The sequence below is a fragment of the Macrosteles quadrilineatus genome, unplaced genomic scaffold (genome assembly GCF_028750875.1).
Source record: "Macrosteles quadrilineatus isolate MER2022 unplaced genomic scaffold, UCM_ALF_1.0 Scaffold_4__1_contigs__length_99947679, whole genome shotgun sequence".
Taxonomy (NCBI): Eukaryota; Metazoa; Arthropoda; class Insecta; order Hemiptera; family Cicadellidae; genus Macrosteles; species Macrosteles quadrilineatus.
This window is the reverse complement of record NW_026542597.1, coordinates 25,892,998-25,914,312: the sequence shown is the minus strand read 5'-3', so window position 1 is coordinate 25,914,312 and position 21,315 is coordinate 25,892,998. Positions and strand designations below refer to the sequence as shown.

Genomic DNA, 21,315 nt, shown 5'->3' with positions numbered 1-21,315 from the left:
AGTTTCTATTATACAAGACACAGGGCCTTCCTCTAGCGTGAGCATTGCAGTACATGATGGCGAGGAGAGCGGTGTTGAACTAAAGACCAATTCTACCGAGGTGTACCATTAAATGTTTCCTCTGTACCTGACTTCTCTGTAGCTGCTGATTGCACAGATCAAATTCACAATACAATTTGATTTTACATTATTTCTCTTCAAAAGAATTAGTGGAGCTAGGGAAGAAGCTCCTTCATAAGAGTGACATATATAGTTAATTGTGTTGTGTATTTTCTTGATTCAACGCCCTAGGACTCTTTCTTAGGTAAGTGATAAGATGTCTCCATGTGTCTCCATTCCTTCCTCCTTACCTTATGAATCAAAATTGTAAATATAATATGTTATAGTCTGTATAATGTAACCTGACTGACACTCCATCTACCTAGGACTGGCCTATGATTTGAAGGGCTGGGCCAGTCCTAGGTAGATGGAGAGTCAGGAGACAAGTTCCATCATACAAACTATAGTATTTTGGTACACCAATAACAAGCCATGTGCTAACACTTGATGATATAGCCCAGATTGACTACAATCATTGACTTTAGGATCACCACATCTATATGGACCAGCTTTCACAAAAGTTTAAGCCTATTCATAAATTAGACAGATGGAGCCAGGCACAGAGTGTGCAAGTATCCAAAATAATATTTTCTTTCTTTTTGTTACCCAGATAGTTGAAGTGACATAAAGGATGCTGTAGTTTACAGTAAGGTCCTAATAGTTTGATTTGGTTAAATATTCCGCTAATTCAGAAATCAGTAAAATACCAGCACAATCAATCAGTGGATCAAATAAACATCAGCACAATCAGTCTGTGATTCAAATCAATATCAGCACAATCAGCCAGTGGCTCAAATAAACATCAGCACAATCAGTTCTAGTGGTTCAAATCAATATCAGCACAATCAGTCTGTGATTCAAATCAATATCAGCACAATCAGTCAGTGGCTCAAATAAACATCAGCACAATCACAATCAGTTAGTGGATCAAATAAACATCAGCACAATCAGTTATAGTGGTTCAAATCAATATCAGCACAATCAGTCTGTGATTCAAATCAATATCAGCACAATCAGCCAGTGGCTCAAATAAACATCAGCACAACCAGTTATAGTGGTTCAAATCAATATCAGCACAATCAGTCTGTGATTCAAATCAATATCAGCACAATCAGCCAGTGGCTCAAATAAACATCAGCACAATCAGTTATAGTGGTTCAAATCAATATCAGCACAATCAGTCTGTGATTCAAATCAATATCAGCACAATCAGTCAGTGGCTCAAATAAACATCAGCACAATCAGTTAGTGGTTCAAATCAATATCAGCACAATCAGTCTGAGATTCAAATCAATATCAGCACAATCAGTCAGTGGCTCAAATAAACATCAGCACAATCAGTTAGTGGATCAAATAAACATCAGCACAATCAGTCTGTGATTCAAATCAATATCAGCACAATCAGCCAGTGGCTCAAATAAACATCAGCACAATCAGTTAGTGGTTTAAATCAATATCAGCACAATCAGTCAATGGCTCAAATAAACATCAGCAAAATCAGTTAGTGGTTCAAATCAACTAGCAATTATATCAAAAAGTCAAAGCTACGATCTATTGAATGTCTGGCACAATGTCAGTGTTTCTGGCCAACATACTTATCCAACAGTGGAACAACATAATTTGTAATATGTAGCTGTGGAAAATCAGGCTACTACATTGATGATTGGGCTTTAAATTTAACATCCCTATTCATATGAAAATGGACATAAAACCATCTAATCAAAATCCACGTGTTACCAACTGTTTAAAAATATTTATTTGGGTTTCCCTTAAAAAGGTTTCTGTTATTACAATTTAAAACTAACTATGTTTGTGTAGGGTACATGTAATAGCTATTTTGTGTACGTCAAAGCAAAGTACGTCATTGCCGCTCGAGAACTGTAGACGGCTGGACGAAGCTACACACAAGACTTTTCCTATCACCATAATTAACGTATCATAAAACAGAGATAACTTTTCATCCGTATATAAACAAACGGTAATTGAGATTATGGTTTTTTCTTTTGTTTGCTTATTTAGTTTTTTATAAAAACCAGAAACACCGACGATGAAATTTGCCAACTTAGCGAACACGTGATAATGGATAAAGCGGACATGAGCTCTTTAGCGTACTGTTTACAGGTTTGGAAATGTGGTCATTTCCATGCGGTGGTAGGAACAATTCCTAAACCAATTACGATAGGATACTCCACGGCCCAGATCCATCCACAGTATCCTCACCCAGCCAGCGTCGCCAGTTTTTGCCGAGATCGCATCACTTGTCATCACGCCGCGCACTCCATTCCGACTATAAATAACTTATAAATTCCACAAAGAAATATTTCAATTAGTTGGCAGGACACGCGCGGCGACATTTTTTCGAGGTCCGCGACTGGTTTCGAATCTCCGACATCGCGACGACGCGGGCGAAAAAAGAAGCGATTTGATGTAAATAAGAGTGAGCGAGAGCGACGAAGTTGCCTCCTCCAACCGACGGCCATTGTTGTGGAGTAATTGTCAGCGTATTACTCTGTTGAGGAGATTATCACGAAAAATAGACACGTGATTGGATCGTTTTGGCGTTGAATACACTATAGACGTATTACGGTATAAGTCTGTTGGAAGTAAAGCACGGATATATGTTCAAAGCAATGAGTATTTTTAAACCTGAGAAAAATCTTGCTTTTCAAGGTTTGAACTGAACAAAGCTGTTCTTAGATAATAGGACTTTTTATGGCCCTGCTTGAGTAAAAAACTATACTAGGTCAGTAACTAAGCTACACAAGACATCTTATCCCATTTTCCTTTTTAAGTTACGGTTTTAAGCTCTTATGACCGAAATCTGTAATATTTTATATTTAACATGCCTCTCAAGACGCCCACCACGACGCCTCTACTGCCCAATACCCCAATACTCATAGGCCAAAGCTATAACCACGCATGCAAATCACCCAGCTGATGTACGCCATGCAATCAGCCGGAACTGACAGACGGCACATCCGGTCAGGACCGGAAACGGACGTCTTACTTTAAACACAAACAGTGATTGAATACTGAACGCCGGTGACAGTCGCGGCTGACCCGAGCCAATATCCTAGGATGACCCGGAGCTTCCTGGCACGACTTGAGGAAGAAGGAAGCGACGGCGACTGAGGATGAAGTCAGATTGTATTGCAATTTAATCGGGAATTCCAATACAGTCAGTTGTGTTCTCATCATTGATTATTTTTTTTATATAAAAGAAAAGGTTCTCATCGCTAAACAAATACGAAAATCCTACCTCTCACACAGTCCACAAAATCAACAATTATTTTGTGGATATCACCAATTTGAGTTTTTTGAGGTAGGCCTATTTAGAGGTTTACAGTCAAAACACGGATAGAAAAAATAGTCTTATCATAATATACCTCATACTTAGTATAAATTACCTCTAAACTTAATGCATTTTCGAATACTTATTTAGTTTGTCAATACTGTCACGGTAAAAATTATTTGTGTGACAAAAAGTCTACCTTTTTTTACTGAAATCCCCGTCATCATAAACGTCCAGTCTCATGATTATAATACGTTTAAGTGCATTGACGTCTAATATTTATTTATAGGTCATTTAAAAAACTTCATTAAATGTATACAACCAATCAAAACAACTAATCTGTAAACTAATCCTTGTCCTCTGGTATTATAGTCTGTATCATGAAACATGTCTCTTGAACCTTCGTCTACCTAATATTTGCCAGTCCCCAGATAGACAAAGGTCCAGGAGACAAGTTCCATCATACAGACTATAATCAGAGCAAAACGCACACTGTATACTTTTACCTTAATTAGTCTCATTCACTCAAGAATTGTACACGAAACACCAAACCAAAACATGCTTATTTTAAAGATAAATCTATGTAAGGTCAGTGATATTACCTAGAGATGTGGATGGTATCCTGGCATTCTGATGGGCGATAGGTACGGCGGGCGGAGGCGACTCTCTACCTAGACTTTGGTGCGTCATCCCTACGACATAAAACATACATAAATGCAAGAGGAAATTGCGATATCTCGTAAAGTCTTAACAGTCTAAATACAGTAACAGTGTAAAATAATGTAGGAACACTAAAGCACAAAAGGTTTTAACCATAAATCCATCGTCTACTGCTACTTCATTTCAGTCTCGGGGCGGAAATGTTTTCAAAAATAAAATTAAATATATGATGTTAATAATACACGTACAATAGCATGTAATTTTTAATGTATCGTCCTAATAGTTATAACTGATTATTACAGTACTATATTCTGCATTATAACAAGAAGCATAACAAGGTTATGCTTAGACCGATCTATTAAATTCTATTGTTATTGACCGTTAGCGTGTGTATATTAACTAAAAATATTGAAGAAAAATCGAACACTTAAATTTTGTATCACCGATGCTTTAAGAATTTTGCAAATAACTACATTCAAATCTGAGTTGTTGCGTAGAATTTGAAATACTTGCTTTAATTGATAGACATGATTTAAGGAAACAATAAAACTAATCATGCAACTATACTATTTTCTTCAAACGTAGAGGAGTACCTTCCAAACATTACCACAAAAGCGATGAAAATATCCATGAACATTAAATTAAAATTCGGACATTTTTGTAGGAAATTGAAAAAAGGAACGTAATTTTTAAACATACGATTTCAAATCCTTGTAAAAAAACTAAGGTTTTGAAAACTGTATTCAATGGATAAAGATACAATAAATTAAATAAATCATCGTACATTGCTTTGGAAAAAATAAATATTTCGTAGATTAGGAAGGCTACACTCCTTTTCTTCGGGGGTATTGTTAAATTTTGTTCGATTTGCAAGACATTTTGAGTAATACGGGGTTATCTTTGGCCATACAATCCTGTTTCATCATTGTATTAATGTTTCAACATCTCGGAAATTTCCCAATTTTTTTTTGTACTTTCAAACAATTATTGTTCAATATATTGCCAAACATCTTATTTTCAAACATATCCAATTCCACAAACTGATACAATAAAAACATATGAAAATCTCCCGACGAACTCGAGCTATTCCTAGCGAACATCGGACGCGAAACACTCTGGAAAATTTTAATTGCTTATAAATATTTGCACGCAGTCGCCGAGTGCAGACGGGCGGAAAAAACGGGAATAATTCGATGTAAGGATAACAACTGGTTGTGTCTGGAACGGTTGACAGTCCGGTCATGTGCGGAGGTTCCACGCTGTCTGTACCAACCTGGGGGTTCTGGCGATCCACAGCTGGACGAGTCTCCCCCACTGGCCGGACCTTCGGACATCTCCTCCTGCAACACACAGCACGGGGATAAGTATGGCTGACAGGGATATTTTGTGTGTGAGGGATAAATTGTGACTCAGGAAACAATCCTGCAACGGTTCGAGGGGTACAAATAGTAAACCTTTCGACATCTCTTCCAGTAAAATACGTCACCAGGGCTCGAAGAGGGATAAATGTCGCAGAAAGGGATATTTTGTAGGTTGTGAGGGGTAAATTGTGACACCTTCGGAAACAATCCTGCAACTGTTCGAGGGGTACAAATAGTGACCCTTTCGACATATCTTCCTGTAAAATGCATCACCAGGGCTAGAGGAGGAATAAAAGTCGAAGAAAGGGATATTTGTAGATTGTGAGGGATAAATTGTGACTCCGGAAACAATCGTGCAACTGTTCGAGGGGGTACAAATAGTGATCCTTTCGACATCGCATTCTGTAAAATACGTCAACAGGGCTAGCGGAGGGATAAATGTCGCAGAAAGGGATATTTTGTAGGTTGTGAGGGATAAATTGTGACTCCTTCGGAAACAATCCTGTAACTGTTCGAGGGGTACAAATAGTGACCCTTTCGACATCTCTTCCTGTAAAATGCATCACCTGGGCTAGAGGAGGAATAAATGTCGAAGAAAGGGATATATTGTAGATTTTGAGGGATAAATTGTGACTCAGGAAACAATCCTGCAACTGTTCGATGGGTAGAAATAATCACCCTTTCGACATATCTTCCTGTAAAATACGTCACCAGAGCTAGAGGAGGGATAAGTGTCGCAGAAAGGGATATTTTGTAGGTTTTGAGGGATAAATTGTGACATCTTCGGAAACAGTTCTGTAACTGTTGAAGGGTACAAATAGTGACCGTTTCGACGTTATATTCCGGTAACATAAGGTACTTCCCAAGGGTTAGATGAGGGATAACTGTTGCAGAATGGGATAATTATAGTGTGTCCGGGATAAATTACGACCCTTTCGAAAACGATCCTGCAACATGGATGTTGGGTACAATTAGTAAAATTATCGACATCCCTTCCAGCAACACATGCTATAGTTTTACGAAGAAATAAGTGAACAAGAAAGGGGTATGTTGAGAGAGGGGTAAATTAATTGTGTGTTGGAAACCATACTCTTGCAATCTTAACGTTAAGGGTTTGAGGGATACAAATAGTGATTCTTTAGACATCCCTTCCTACAACACGTCCTATAGTTTTACGAACAGATAACTGTACTAGATATGAATACTTTGAATGTGTGAGGGAATAAAAGTTGTGTCCCTTTAGATACATCCCTCAGTAACATGGGAAAGGGCGTTCATTAAGATTGTTTCAAATAGGATGTTTTATGATGGATGAAAGTTTAGGCCCTTCGAATACTACCCTTATATACCGGTAACAGAGAAGAGGGTGTTAGCAGAAATATCTATGTAATAATGAGATAGGCCTATTCTATATCGTGAGACAGATGAGTTATACCGGTAACAGAGAAGAGGGTGTTAGCAGAAATATCTATGTAATAATGAGATAGGCCTATTCTATATCGTGAGACAGATGAGTTGTGATATTTCGAACGAATTCTCCTGGAAGAGCATTTCTAGGAAGATGGTCCGATTTCTACTGTTTAGGGTGAAAACTGCGTGGAGTTTAACCGTGATTCCTCGGTAATCCCTTCTTGCAAAAGGACAGAGGGTCCTTTTGGGAATATCTGAATGGATATCATTTAAAACTTTGGAAAGATAAAATCACAGAACGAAAACAGTGACAAAAAACAGGAATATCTGGTAGGAATAGGATATTTAAAGTATACTTTGTGATATTCCAAGTTTAGAGGGTTTAAAATGAAAACACCCAAACGAATTTGGACAAGAAACATGGATCAAAACGTCTCAAGAATGCACAATTGGACAAAAGGTCTACTTAAAGCATACAAAGTCAAAGGTACTCCGTTCACAATAAGTTTTAGCTAAAGATTTTCGTCAAGAACCAATTAGAACAGTGATCCTCCATCTCAAGCACTGAACTACAAAACTAAAGGATTCACATCTATCTCCCTCGTTACCGGAAGTTAAAATGGATTGCAAACTGTGATATTCATCCCACCAGGGATAAACAGGGATATTTCCCAGCAAGTGAGGGATACTTTGTACCATTGACACAGGTATAGTAGTTCCAGGAAGACCAGATGGCCACGGCATCAGTACCCGCCACCACGCGGCCGCCAATTACCTATTACTGGGAAACCGTGATAAGAAACTCCATCTATTTATTTACTTATAGCTAAACTACCCGGAGCATCATTCACCTTGTTGCAACACTTTTTGTCCGCGGTTCGAGTGAAATATTGATGTTCCTCGTACAACTGTTGACGTACTTTATGAACAATATGTTTACAATTTGATACAAAACTTAGTTAAACATTTGACTGGTTGAAGATTTAAAATTGTTGTAAGGTAGATTTTGCATAACTTGGTTTAAATGTGAATGTAAATGGTAATAGCTGATTCTGACAAACTGGCTTCTATGCGGGAGAAGTAGTAGATGCAGTTTGTCGTGTGCTAAGTAAACTTGAAGCTTCCAAAATAGGCCTAATCTTTATTTTATGTACACTTTTCGAAGCCAAAATAATATAAGCATACACTCTGTAAAACGCAGACAACAACATTATATATAAAGACTATTTGCTAAGACTTTATCTATTTGCTAAGATGAATATTCAAAGTTATCCACAGTCAATCGATGAATGTGTAAGAATAATTTTTTATCAACTACGTTAAAAAGATAGAGAAGATTATTTTATATTCGAACGGAAAAGGTTAACAGTCCTTATAAATTTATGTTTGTGGGAAATCATACCCAAAAATTTTTTTTTAAAGAACACACCCTGTATTAAATTGATACACCAATCACTGAAAATTGCATTATATAAACCAAGCTTCAATTTTACAATCTTGTAACGAATGAGAGCTCACACAATGTTCTGTCCGTATGGTTTCTTTTTAACACAAGTGACATTTTTAATTTACGGCATTTAATTTTTTCAGGGCTTTGTTGGGAATCGAACCCGCCACTCTCACACCACATTCCACGACATTACCTTGGGAAAACTCATTTCATTTTATAACCTTGTAAAAACCGCAGATAACAGATTTCTGCAAAAACGTAATATTTCTTCGTAATCTAAATGCCTAAAGTGAAAAGCTAACAGATACAACAAAGTTGCCGACTAAAGACTCTTAATTCGCAGAAACTTAACCATAACGGAGGAAAACGAACTAACGAGAGACATCACACTTGATGAAAATTATTCTGCGAAGAAGAGAAAAGCGGATGTCATACGTTAGACTGACACGGACATAGACATACTGTAGTGGAATTGAACACTGGACAGTGTGAACCGATGGTACAACAATTGGCGGATCAGTTTAGAAAGATTGCGAAATTGGCAAATTAAAACATAACTAGTGTACATGTTGCTCGAATTCAAGCAATTGCAAAGTATTACAGGAATTATTTCAAAACGAATAACAGTCATATTTACAATGAGATTAAAAGAGTTAACTCAAAGATTACCGGTGTGTAACTCAGACCATGTTTATCTTCGTTATTGATAAACCTAAGCATTCCGGCCGAGTTTCTCCTTCTCAAAATGCCTCGCTGTACAGGCAACACAGGTCATTGATAGAGGGCCAATTGAGAACGAAAAGTCGTTTTGGGGTAGTGTTAGGGCGCATTTGTAACCGAATAGTTGAGATTGTCCAGGGCCAGGTGCTGACTGTGATGAGTTAAGCCTATTACGCGCCACTGTTCTGTAGCTGCGGTCGTTATCACGATTACGCCTCCTGTCTATGTTTCGTTGTCGTCGCATCGGAGGCATTTAAAAGAAAAAACAACAAATAAACTAATTATAGCTACTCAAAACAACGATAAATGCACAAATTTAAGTTACAATCATGCTAACACGATCCGTCATAGCGACACAAAACAACGAAAATACACAAATTTAAGATACAACCATACTAACACGATCCGTCTTAGGGGTTATGTTTACACAAACTCAAATAGTAAATAAATGTACTCAATGCGTTTCATTGAATTGAAAAATAAATAACAGCAATTAAATTATACAGCTGATCAAAATGTAAACAATTATGTTCTCCATAAGGATAACATGGGAACTTTCAAAGCCACTGGGGCAGAGCCCAAGGGACGTTTTCAAAAATGTAAGGCCAGTTTGCAAATCTACGCGACACGCTCTTTCCAATGAGACGTCAATAGATCAAATCGGTTAAGAAATGGCGGAGGAGTTCAACCGACAAAGTTTCATGTAGCGTATTAATTATATAGATTGTATTTTACAGCAGTACAATATATCTTGGCATATTGGAGAACATTTTTACAATTTTTTTTCTTAAAACTGGCTACACACGTCACAAAATATTGTATACTACAGTATTACATATTACTTGAATACTAATTGTTTTTTATTTGCTATTGCGATGGTGTTTTTAAGTCTGTGTACACGAGTGTGTTTCCAGAACTAATCACAAAAATATAAGCAACAAATCACGTGGAAAGCTAACAGTTAACTGAAAAACACGTCCGATTATAAACTGGACGCCGTCAATAACTCATAACATCAATTATGAATGACCGCGAGAAATATGAATTTATGTATGGACAAGAGAAAACTACCAGTCTTGTAAAAAGATCAGCAAATTCATTATGATTTCAAAACCGCTTTTAATAGACTCTCTATACTGTATCATACAGTAGGTAGAAAATGGTCTAAAGAAAATGACAATTTGAGTTCTTCACTCGAATATTAAATAAAGACTATTGCTTAAAATAACAATTAGTTCAAAGTGTTAGCGATGCTGTTTGAAATAGATGGCTGTTGTCCATAAAACTCGATGAAAGTTAAGGTTAAACCTAGCTAAAAAATAAAACATAAACTACAAACGGTAGTGCTCGTAGTACCAATGGATGATTGTATATAATTGAAAATATTATTTAGAGAACGATTGAGAAAAAGAAATTGACATGAGAAAGGGTAATGATAAAGATAAATAGTTGGAAGGACCAGTGCGGTAAAATGTAGAAGATTTATTTCATTTAAGTTATTTAATTTACATTTTTAAATAACGTATTATGTTAACAATAGAGAATAAATTAATATGGGTGCAAACACATGTTGTTGAGGAAAGAGGTACAGTATTTGTAAGTAAAACATAGTGTTAGGCAAAGAGCATTTAAAATAAAATGTTGAAGTTTACTGAACAGATAGGTCAAATTATATAACTACGTCATATAACTTTGGCCTCTGGGGACCTCAAAATGAACAAGTAAATAGGTCCCGGGCCCAGGTCTCACCATGAGTAATACCTTATTAATAGCTTATTCCCTATATGGGAAATTCGCTAAAAGGTGTCTTTGCTATGGGGAATCTGGTTTCGAAACATATGAGTTTTATATTTGATACAAAAAGTGGCAGGGGATTCTGACAATATTTCTTTTAATAACACACATTCACATAACCTAACCTTAAAATTAAAATATAGGATTTTATCTATTGCTAATAACTACTGGTATACTGCTCCAAACAGCACCTAATGTAGGCTGAAGTTTGAGATTAAGGTTTTAATACATAATCGACCCACACAATATTACAACAGATTTGTAATAACTACTGTACTATTTTTACATGCACCTCATACAGTGGTGCGCATGGTAGTTCTCTATACGGCGTGATATACCTCCTTGTCCTGGGCAATATGTGTTGCACAATGTTCTATACACATTTACACACAATACTACCAGTTATGATTCACCGACTCTAATATCTAAAACAGGCCGTATTAGACCTACCAATTGCTAAACATTATACACATTACTACTACTTGTATATACAAGTACGGAGTGTGAAAGATTAAGCCTATATTTCGTCATAATGGAAGACGGAAAAGAACTATTTGTTAACAGTTTTGAGTATTGTCATGGGAGATTTAAAACGAGACCACATCAGTGTGTAGCATTTAAGGAAAACATATGTAACTTAGATAATTTGTAAAGTAGATCTGTGGTTTTGTTAAAATCACGGCAAGAACTATTCAAATAGGTAAAACTAGGTAAAACTTACAAGGATTTTCATCAAAATTAAATGGCAGATTTTGCATCCTTATAAATGTACAATATGCTCTACCGTTTTCCAACGGCTATTACTTGTTTACAAATTTAAAATTTTATTTAAAATTTCCTTGTGATTGTCTAGTTTTAGTCTGCAGCTCAAATCAGTATGACACGTTGTATTTTCGATATTTCAATATCTAGCGAGAACAGGCCGGTATCAACCTTAGATCTTTACATCACTGAAAACATGTGTTTCAAACATTCACTATCTCTGATCATGAAGAAGTAAATAGTACAGGTGAAGTCGTTACCTATAGAAACCCTACCGGCATGTATAAAACCTATTCCCAAATCAAATACGAATCTCTTTCAGCAAAAGGTTTAAGTGGACTACCGTCAGAGGTGTGCTGATGCATAATACCGATTATCCTCTTTTCACGATAAATTTTACATTTATATTATACCCCATCGACAATCATATTTAACGGTAAAAGTTACCATCTAACAGCCTCCATATTTTCATAGACAGCCTCATAAATTTATAGCCTAATGACAAATGTCATCTGGGTCAATATTCGACCCCACTCAGGATCGAACCAGTAACCTTCGGATCAAAGGCGAGCACAACCACTACCCGGTGTGGTAATGTAGTGATTACCGGGTAAGCTCTGTAGATAACTTACGACCCGTCCTCGGTCTTGTGTTCTGTCCCCTCCCCCACTCCTCACAAGCAGGATTTTTTCGTTTATTGGAAAACAATGCGATCGGTGACCAGTTCCACAGAGCTCGCCGGTCCGGTTCACATTAGCATCGCGGACGCCGCTCTTATATCTTTTGCCGATTTCAATTGGCCGTTTTATCATAAGAATGTAATCAAGATTACCTCTTAGCGAAAATACAGTTTACGTCAATCTGCGGGGGGGAGGGGGCGGCGCGTTTAATCTGGCTAATGGAATTGTGTCTTGTGCGCATGCGTATCGCGGGAGTCGCCGGACATCGCGCATGCGCCGAGCGCCGGTCTCCGCTTCGTCAACTCGGCGCTGGCCACAGGGAATTATTGGATTTAGATTCATCATCTGTTGGCTTCAAACGAGTTGCACGAGCCTGTGTTGCATAAATATTGATTTATTTGTGTACATAATCTATGGGGATTGTTTTAGTCGTGGTAGGATAAGAATAGCAAGATAAAACTCAATACATCGTAGTCATTTTTTGCACTCCACTCCAAGTCCAAATGAAAATACATTTTTATGATCCAAAATTGATATTTTTTATGTGGAGGATTATAATTCACTTGCAGAATCCTATAATTGAACCAGCACCATACAACGCACCAATATTAAAACCTTTAGTAAAATAATGAGAATAAGTATTGCAATTGATAAATACGATACAAACCGAATGGGGCATAATGGTTTGTCCAAAGGTTTAAGGACTTGATGAAATTACCCACACTGTTAATATAGTTCTAAAGGACCAAAGGCCGATTATGTTACAAACTTATTTGACTTATTATACGGTCTCAAGACTTTTAAAATACCACCTACAACACAACCCAGTAAATAAATATGTTAAGTATCCTTATACATACATAACCGTGGAAAAACTTTAAACTGGTCTTGTGGACTAATTAGATTAATTATTTTCTAATAAAATAAACTGCTAGTTCAAGTAAGAAAAGTTTAGTTCACTATGAATGAATATAGACAATTTAATAAGCCATAGTCTAAGTACCTACTTGAATCACGCAAGAGCAAGTTAAAGACGAATCCGAAGACGTAACTGAAAAAATTTAGCAAAATGGTATTCTTTCATTCCTCAAATTCCGCATGACTATCAAATAACAATAGTTAAAATTTAAACTATATTTTAGCCTATATTTTCCAGAGTCGTTTTTACAATTATAGATTAAAACCACAAATTGCACAATATTTCTTTTATTTCAATGCTAAAATGTCAAAGTCAAATTACATTTCCTGCAAGAAAACTCAAAACCGTAACTCGTGTCTTCTCAGAACACGTTAGTTGACTAGTAGTAAGTATGCAATAATTTGTAATCATCATAAAAGCCCCCAACACCATACAAGTATATCTCGAGCAGCGTGATCAGCGGGGGAGGGGCGGGGGTGTGCAGGACCTTTTTTGGAAACATCCTCGCCCACCGTCGCGACCTAATGTAAAATTGCCCACTGACTATACAATTTCTAACCCGACTTGTATAAGGCAAGATCTCTGTTGTAAATTAAATGGAAAGTGTAGTTCCCAAAAATGATTTTGCGAAGGATAAAATGAGTCATAGATATCGATATGTCCGTATTTAAATTAGTTTTGAGGCTATTTATTATTATTTTGACTAAAAACCATGGCTTACCATGTTGGTACTTAAAGAAGGAAAAAGTACATGAAATACGTTTAGTGAAATTAAAATTTTTCTACAATCTGTACCAAGGTTTAATCGGTCGTTGCAATTAAGACCACTATGTAACGAAATGTGGATGTTGGTGACTTGTTTTGGATCCTTAAAAAAATATGCTTAGTTAAAAATGGGTCACCGATTTCGGTATGTCGGTTTATAGCATTTTACAACGGTTTATACATATTTTAACGGAAACAATAAATAGGTAATGCGTGAAACCCTCAAGAAATAAATAAGCAACGAATTTTAGTTTTTTTCTTCCATGTTTCTAAAATTATTACGGGTTATATACCAAGATGTCATTTGTTATTGGGATTATATCAAAATAATTATAAAGGTCGGCGTAAGCTAACATCAAGATTATTATATGGACCGCTGCCTTACAACAACTTAAAAATGCCAATGACGTAAAAACAGAAAATTAAATAAAACAATATTGCAATCCCCATACCGATGTCTATCTTCGTGATCGTCCCTAGTTGAGATTCTCTTTTCTAACTTAATAAAATATTATTAATACATACGTGAAGTGCTACATAAAAATGAAATTACTGTATACAAAGCAAACTTGACTTACATGTATCCGCGAAGAATTTTCTATTTGTAAATGCTGCTATATGTACCTATCCCTAAATAAGAAGAAACATTTAATCGGCATTAGCGCATTTAAATATAACCGGACTTTTAGCGCAACTAAAATAGCTTTTAGATTTTACTCTATGTGAATTGTGTTTCCAGTATCCAAAGTTGATGATACTTTTAAACCACTGAATACAAATGAGTGTAGAACAAAATAAATAGCATTGTTAAAAAGCTGATTCTTTTCCCAATGCCATTTATAATAGCCAGACCAAACGAAAATATAGCGGAAATTCAAAACGCCACAAGCCAATATATCGCCGTAGCAGTTAACACAAAGCTGTTCCATAACAAGTTACAATGTTGGCCGAAACTTTATTTTCACTACAAGATGACCGCTGCCAGCCGCAGCCATTGGTGGCATTCTATTGTTCTTAGTTAACAATAGATCTCGAATGTCTAACGATATATTACAACAAAGGGGCAATCACTTTGTATTATGACACTGCGTTGGATATCGGTAGGTCTCTTAAAGACTAGTGTGATGAAATTATTAGGAAATAGAGCATAAGACATCTTAGCTTCTAAAGCTTAGTAATGTGATTTAATGATTGAAATTGTTGATTTTAACGTTTGCCTTTATGTTTGGTTTGACGTTCAATACAATGACTTTAACTGAATACTTCCACATTTTGACGGAAGAAAAGATACATTTTTTACTTGTAAAAAGTAAAAATGTTATCAACATTGTAAAATGTTAAAATTGTAAATAAATTTTAACCGTCAAAAGTGTATGTACTGACAACAAACCATTGTATAATTATATTTTGAATCTATTGCATTTTTTACGATTTCAATATTTGTACAAGTATAAAATAATACCAACAAATTAGAGTTCGAAATACAAACCATGATTAGAGGGAAATTATATAATTTCTTTTAAAAAGGAAAATTAGCAATAGACCAATATTAATATGTTTTCTCAAGGGGTTTAACAAGGAAAACGAGAGACAATTAGTCAATCAGGACCACAAATAATCATTTAACAATATTTAAGTTTACATTAATCAATAACTAAACGAGCTAGGTATTAGAACCACGTAGTTATTCTTTTTTTCTATAGCAAAATTACAATCTCATAAAGATTGGAAACTGTAAAGTTCACAAATAAGTATTTTAATAACCAATTAATCCATAATGAGAATTCACTTACAAAGTTTTTTGGTCAAGGAGAAAAACATAATTGCTCTAACAGAAGATATATCAGATGTATTGATTTAAAGAGAGAATATTCCCGAATTTCACTAAGTTTTTCAACAACACCAGAAGAATTTCCAACAAGACATGCTTTCTACCTAACAATCCAATATCAATTTTCGAAGCAATCAACAATGTTTGGCAATTGCAGAGCTCGCTTTACATTTTCTCACCGCAAACGCAAATGTCAACGCTATTGCGGCAGAACAGCTGATAAAACAAAACAGCTGACTGAGGAACAGCTGATCAACTGGTCATCAACATCTGGAACTCTCTATTGTTGTGTTGTTTTGACTGTACTAAAGAATGTATTGTGATCAATAAAGAAATACAGTCGCTGTGACAAGAGAAATTACGATAAATACAGCTGTGGGACTTTTTTAATGTACAATCAACAGCTTAAGTTTTTCCTACTAAATGTATGGAATGAACAACGGAATCAACTGTATTTTCAAGGTTGATTAATGGAGCTAGTTTATTCAGGGTATATAACTAGAATGTATTAAATGAAAAGTAGAAAACAAAATAATGATTAACATAATATTAATAAATAAAAACTGGCCCAATAAAGTAACGATTCGAAAATAAGCACGAATAAAATTTCAACTACGATTAAAGGTATTTATTAAAATGTTAAGTACGCTTTAAAGAGTTTAACTGAGATCTCTAACTTTTTATATACTGCACTTGACAACGGGTTTAGGTTTACCTAGCTGGGGTTAGGATAATAATGTATCCTTAAAGTCAAAAGTGTCATTATTACTGTACGCTATTTATGAAAGTTATTTAGAAGCCCCACTTGCCTTTTTGTACACTTGAGTTTTGTTTTTGGATCCTCTAATAAAACGTAAAACGATTACTCTTACCGGTTGAGTTTTTTTCTCATTTTCGAAAACATCTCTCTGACCAAACCCAAATCTGTGGTAAGAAGCTTCTAGACAATCTTTTCCAAAAATGTATTTTTACTGTAGGTAAATAGACTCAGTCGGTAAGGGAACAGGCTGTGTTAAGATTGCGAAGTGTTAGGCCAGGAGCATGCGTATATGTTCAACAACCTTACGACGTATTTTTATCACGAGCGTTACCCGTAGATTTGGGCAACACATGAAGATCAAATCAACCACTCAGCGAGAAATCCCACACTAGAGAAAACGAAAAATACCCGGAAAAGAGAAATAAAATGGGGATCGATTACAAAATGGAATTTAGCTCTTTTAGAAGATAAGTCTGTACATAAACACATACAATACGATTTCTCGCCTCTTCAATTATCCAGATGGAACTAAAAACTGTAATCATTGGATTTTCAAAACTGAAGTAGGCATAATTTTTCGTCTATATGGATCCTCTGTGACTAAAAATTTAAAATCATTTATTGACAAAGTGCGCTGCCGTCAATAATCAACGTTTCCCTCAGTTTTTTTTTACTTCGATAGTTAATGAACTTATAATATGCCATAGCTTACGAAAAGGTGAATTTTCATTACATATTGGTTAAAATCCTGCATAGCTCTACAAAATCAGTAATTAATGTCAGCGCACCTGTCCGAAGCTTCCAATTTCCATTTTAATGCAAAACCAGCAACAGCTTGATGGGAATGGGATGTACAATCACTCATAAATTTGGCATTTGGCCACTTGGTGAATAAAAGTGAAATCACCAAACTGTTTTACTTTACACATTTACCACACAATGACAATGTATCTGCGGTCTGCGGCACACCTGCGCTGCGCCGCGAGGTGTGAAGTCCCAATAGCAATTTACAACCTTCGCCGCGATAATGCGATACGCAGTGCAAATTGTGGACACATGTACAGCGCAGAATGGCCATTCACGATGTCCTATCTGTTGCCGTGATAATTGACAACAATATACACCAACAAATTATATCCGACAAACGCCATTGATGCCGACACCTCGTTATCCTATCGCGGACGCGTTAAATCAAGAGGATTGTTTAAACAGCTGATCGTGTAAATCAGCTGATGCACGTGCGTTGGGACTTGTTGCCGCGCTTTTGTTGATTGTCGAGGCCAGTGGTGGATTTGAAATTCGAGGTGTTAGAAGTAGATCGTGTAGATATGTGGTTCTTTATAATACAATTTATAAGGAACCATCTCTCTACACGATCTACTTAAAATATAGGCCTAATTTAACTTTTTTGGAATGGAGCGTTTTCAAGAAGAGATAAACCCAAGCCTGCTGTGGAACACGTAATTACAACATCCTTACAATTAATTAGTGGGAGATACTGTATGTGTCACAAATATAATTACTTGAAGCATTAACAAATCTTCTTATATTCAAATTTGTAAATTTCACACGTACCAGTAGTCCTCGTAGTTTGTTAAATGGAAGAAGGAACTATTCATTTTTCGTATGGCTGTAGAATAGGCTACTGTAGAATTTTTACCCTATCGCTGAAGACTTGTCGAGTAAGAATCAAAGATACCATTTCTTTTCCAAAGAATGTTATATTTAAGCTAGCTAGCCCTTGTATAACCAATGATTATTCCACTTGACCAGTAACATTTCAAAGTTAACCACCCTCCCAGTGTCATGTGTTGGGTAGTTGCCGACCGCGCCGCTACCAGCGCTAGTGGCGGTCACCGACCGGCCGCGATTTATTTCAATATTGTGCCAAGACAGATAGATATTGGCAACAATAGCCCTTTGTGGGCCGCTGCTTAATTGGCTGCAGTGACCCTCTTGATTCCCTCTTCATCGGCGACGGTGAGATACGCGATGGACAGCCGTGGCCAGATGGTCAAATGGCCAGATGGGCAGATGGTCACTTGGCCAGTTAGGAGGTGACTTACGGGAACGCATCGGCACTTACAGGCAGATCAACTAGTAGTGGAGTCACCAATCGTCATGACAATCGTAGTAAACAATGGCACGATGGATTATTTCAAACCCATTATTTCCATTGTTAAAACATTCAACGTCGAAAAACTTGGAGTTCTGTCTAGTTAGATCAAAATCAAACACTGTACCAACATTTGTATGTTGTCTCCTACTTTTCACACTATTTTTGTCTCCCATTAATTAAAACATTGTGTGTTTGCATCATTGTTATCACAATTACTTTCTACTAATCATTTCAGCATACAGTAGTATAGTTGTCTCGATCTACTAACATGTGGTTTGTTTGTCTATTATTTTTCACAACCTGGTTTTGCTATCTCCTAATTCTCATAAAATGTTGCCTATTATATCAGACAATAGCTTTTTTTGCTTTCAAATTTAGCGTAACGTTATCTAAATTTATCTTATTACTGGCATCTTCATTTATGTGCCTCGTACTACTGACGCAAAAGCTGTTGAAATTAAACAAAGAAATGTGGTAATACAAACACTCATAAAAGCATAAAAATGGGTTATTCCCTTACAAGACGAAAGTTAAAAATTGTTGATGATCATTTAGTAAAATCATTGATATAAACTATATTTACAGCACCACACAGCTTAAGGTATTTCAATTGAAGTTATTGTGTATAGTATAACTGAACTGACTACAGCCTTCGATTATTTGTTTCAACATTAATATTATAAATTAACCGTATGATTACAGTAGTGTGCGTGTAGTCAATGGCACAACACCAGCAGCAGTCAAGTTTAAAAGAATATAGTCTGACCCAAAACAGACTCAAATTACATCAGTGACGGCATACATTAATCGCCATTTTCAAACGTAAACACAACCAGCTGTTCTTCTGAGTGGCTGATGTCATTTATTTGGAGCATGCCGAAATCTGCTTCTTGTAAATTAAAGTAGCTCAGCAATATTTTAGATACATTTTCGTTGGGTTACCATCAACTATTTCCCAAATTCCAAAGTGAATTTAGAGTAGCTTAGTCTAAATAGAAAACCAATAATAAGAGTCTCGTGTAAATAAGAAACTGGTATAAATTAGCACTTGTCGAGTAAATTTATGCAGACAGGGAAATTGTGTTTTTATTAATTGTAACAAATTATAAAATCTGTAGAAACATTTTTTGTTTATAATAATTTTCCCACTGACAAGAACTAGATAATTGAACTATTTAAGTTACAGTACCTTGTTTTGTAAAATTCGCTCTAACAGAAATTAAAAAAGGACCTGCTCAAATCTACCCGAAGATGCCACACACCGTGGCGAAATAATCGGAGAAAACATAAGTTTCTTAAGGAACAAAAGATACAAAACATTGTAGAGGTATACTGTGTACATTTAAATAAACATATTTGGTATATATGTTTACACAAACTTAAAAAGGTGTAACTTTCTATGCATAAAACTGAGTACTTTAAAACCACTGATGATTACATTTTAAGTCAATTCTAGACCATCTGTACTAGGAAGTATTGCATCGATGCATAAAAAATATCTATCTAAAGTTGTAAAAACTGTACGAAAAATTCAAAACTATTAAATATTTAACAAAATTTTACATCTAAAACTCACAGACTGTCGATTTACGTAGGGCTTACCTGTGAACAAAACGTAAAAATTAATTACTACACATAGTACAATTTGCCGTATGAATATTATTTGATTTCTTAAAACATAACAGAATAATACATACTTAGCTATACACCATTTAAAAATTTACCATAAAACATGGGTAAAATGCAAGTTTGGGATTCAAATCATGGTTTATTTGTGTTATGGTACCAAATCAGTTTTGTGTACATCATTTTAAAAGCCCAAGATGGTTTTGAACCCTCTGATTGAGGTAATAAATTAAAAAAAAAAACTGATAAGGAATCTGATTAAGTCCTTACCCGTTACATTTTGTAAAAAAATTTACAATATATCAAATAAAACTATCAGCTAGACTCATGTTATATGTTAGGAATCATATTATATAAGGATTCTAAATACCGTACATCTATATTAGTACAGTAGCATAATTATCAACAATATACTATATGACATGAAATATTACATGTTTCCGTGTAATTTTGTTGGAATATGTTGTGGAACGTGGAAATATTTTTAAATTCTACAATTTTAAATTGTAATGTATATGAACTTCTAAAGTAGATCTCATCCCATTTTAGTGGCAGAAAGGAACACATGTATTAGTAAGTTGTCCGTGAAGGGGTATATCAGGTTGAAACCCTAAAAGGAATGTGGGTTTCAACGATTGATATTCGGATAGCATCATGACAATAAACATGTAGAGAAATTTGTCCACAAACGGTCAAATCCTGTAGAGATTGCAATTGAGGTTACGAACCACCGGGAAATATTTATTGGACCAGATATTGACGTGTAAGGCTTCATGATAAGGGAACAATCAAGCATTTGCCTACAGTAAACGGTGATTGGACCCTTATGCATTAAATACATGTTTACAGGTTTACATATGCTTTTAAATGCATAACACATGCACCGGATACATTTGTATCCTCAAATATATAAACACAATGGCAGCAGTTTAAATTTCGGAGATACGAGATCAATTTCTTAGCTAGTCCTTTAATTTTAGTTTCGGACACCAGATCTTATAATCATACAAGATCAATCATTCGTTAAAAAACACGTTTCTAATCCAAGCATCAGGAAATTATTTTCC

At 35.7% G+C, this 21,315-nt stretch overlaps 1 protein-coding gene across 1 annotated transcript in view; it reads right to left on the bottom strand.

Moving 5' to 3' along the window:
- The window catches only part of LOC128991282 (serum response factor homolog), a 136,606-nt gene that overhangs the window by 5,916 nt on the left and 109,375 nt on the right, over positions 1–21,315 (bottom strand). The window contains exons 3-4 of the mRNA XM_054414034.1: positions 5,325–5,391; positions 3,994–4,083 (exon numbers count right to left, since the gene is read on the bottom strand). Of these exons, the coding sequence (XP_054270009.1) occupies positions 3,994–4,083; positions 5,325–5,391 (157 nt within the window). The remainder of the gene's footprint in view (positions 1–3,993; positions 4,084–5,324; positions 5,392–21,315) is intronic.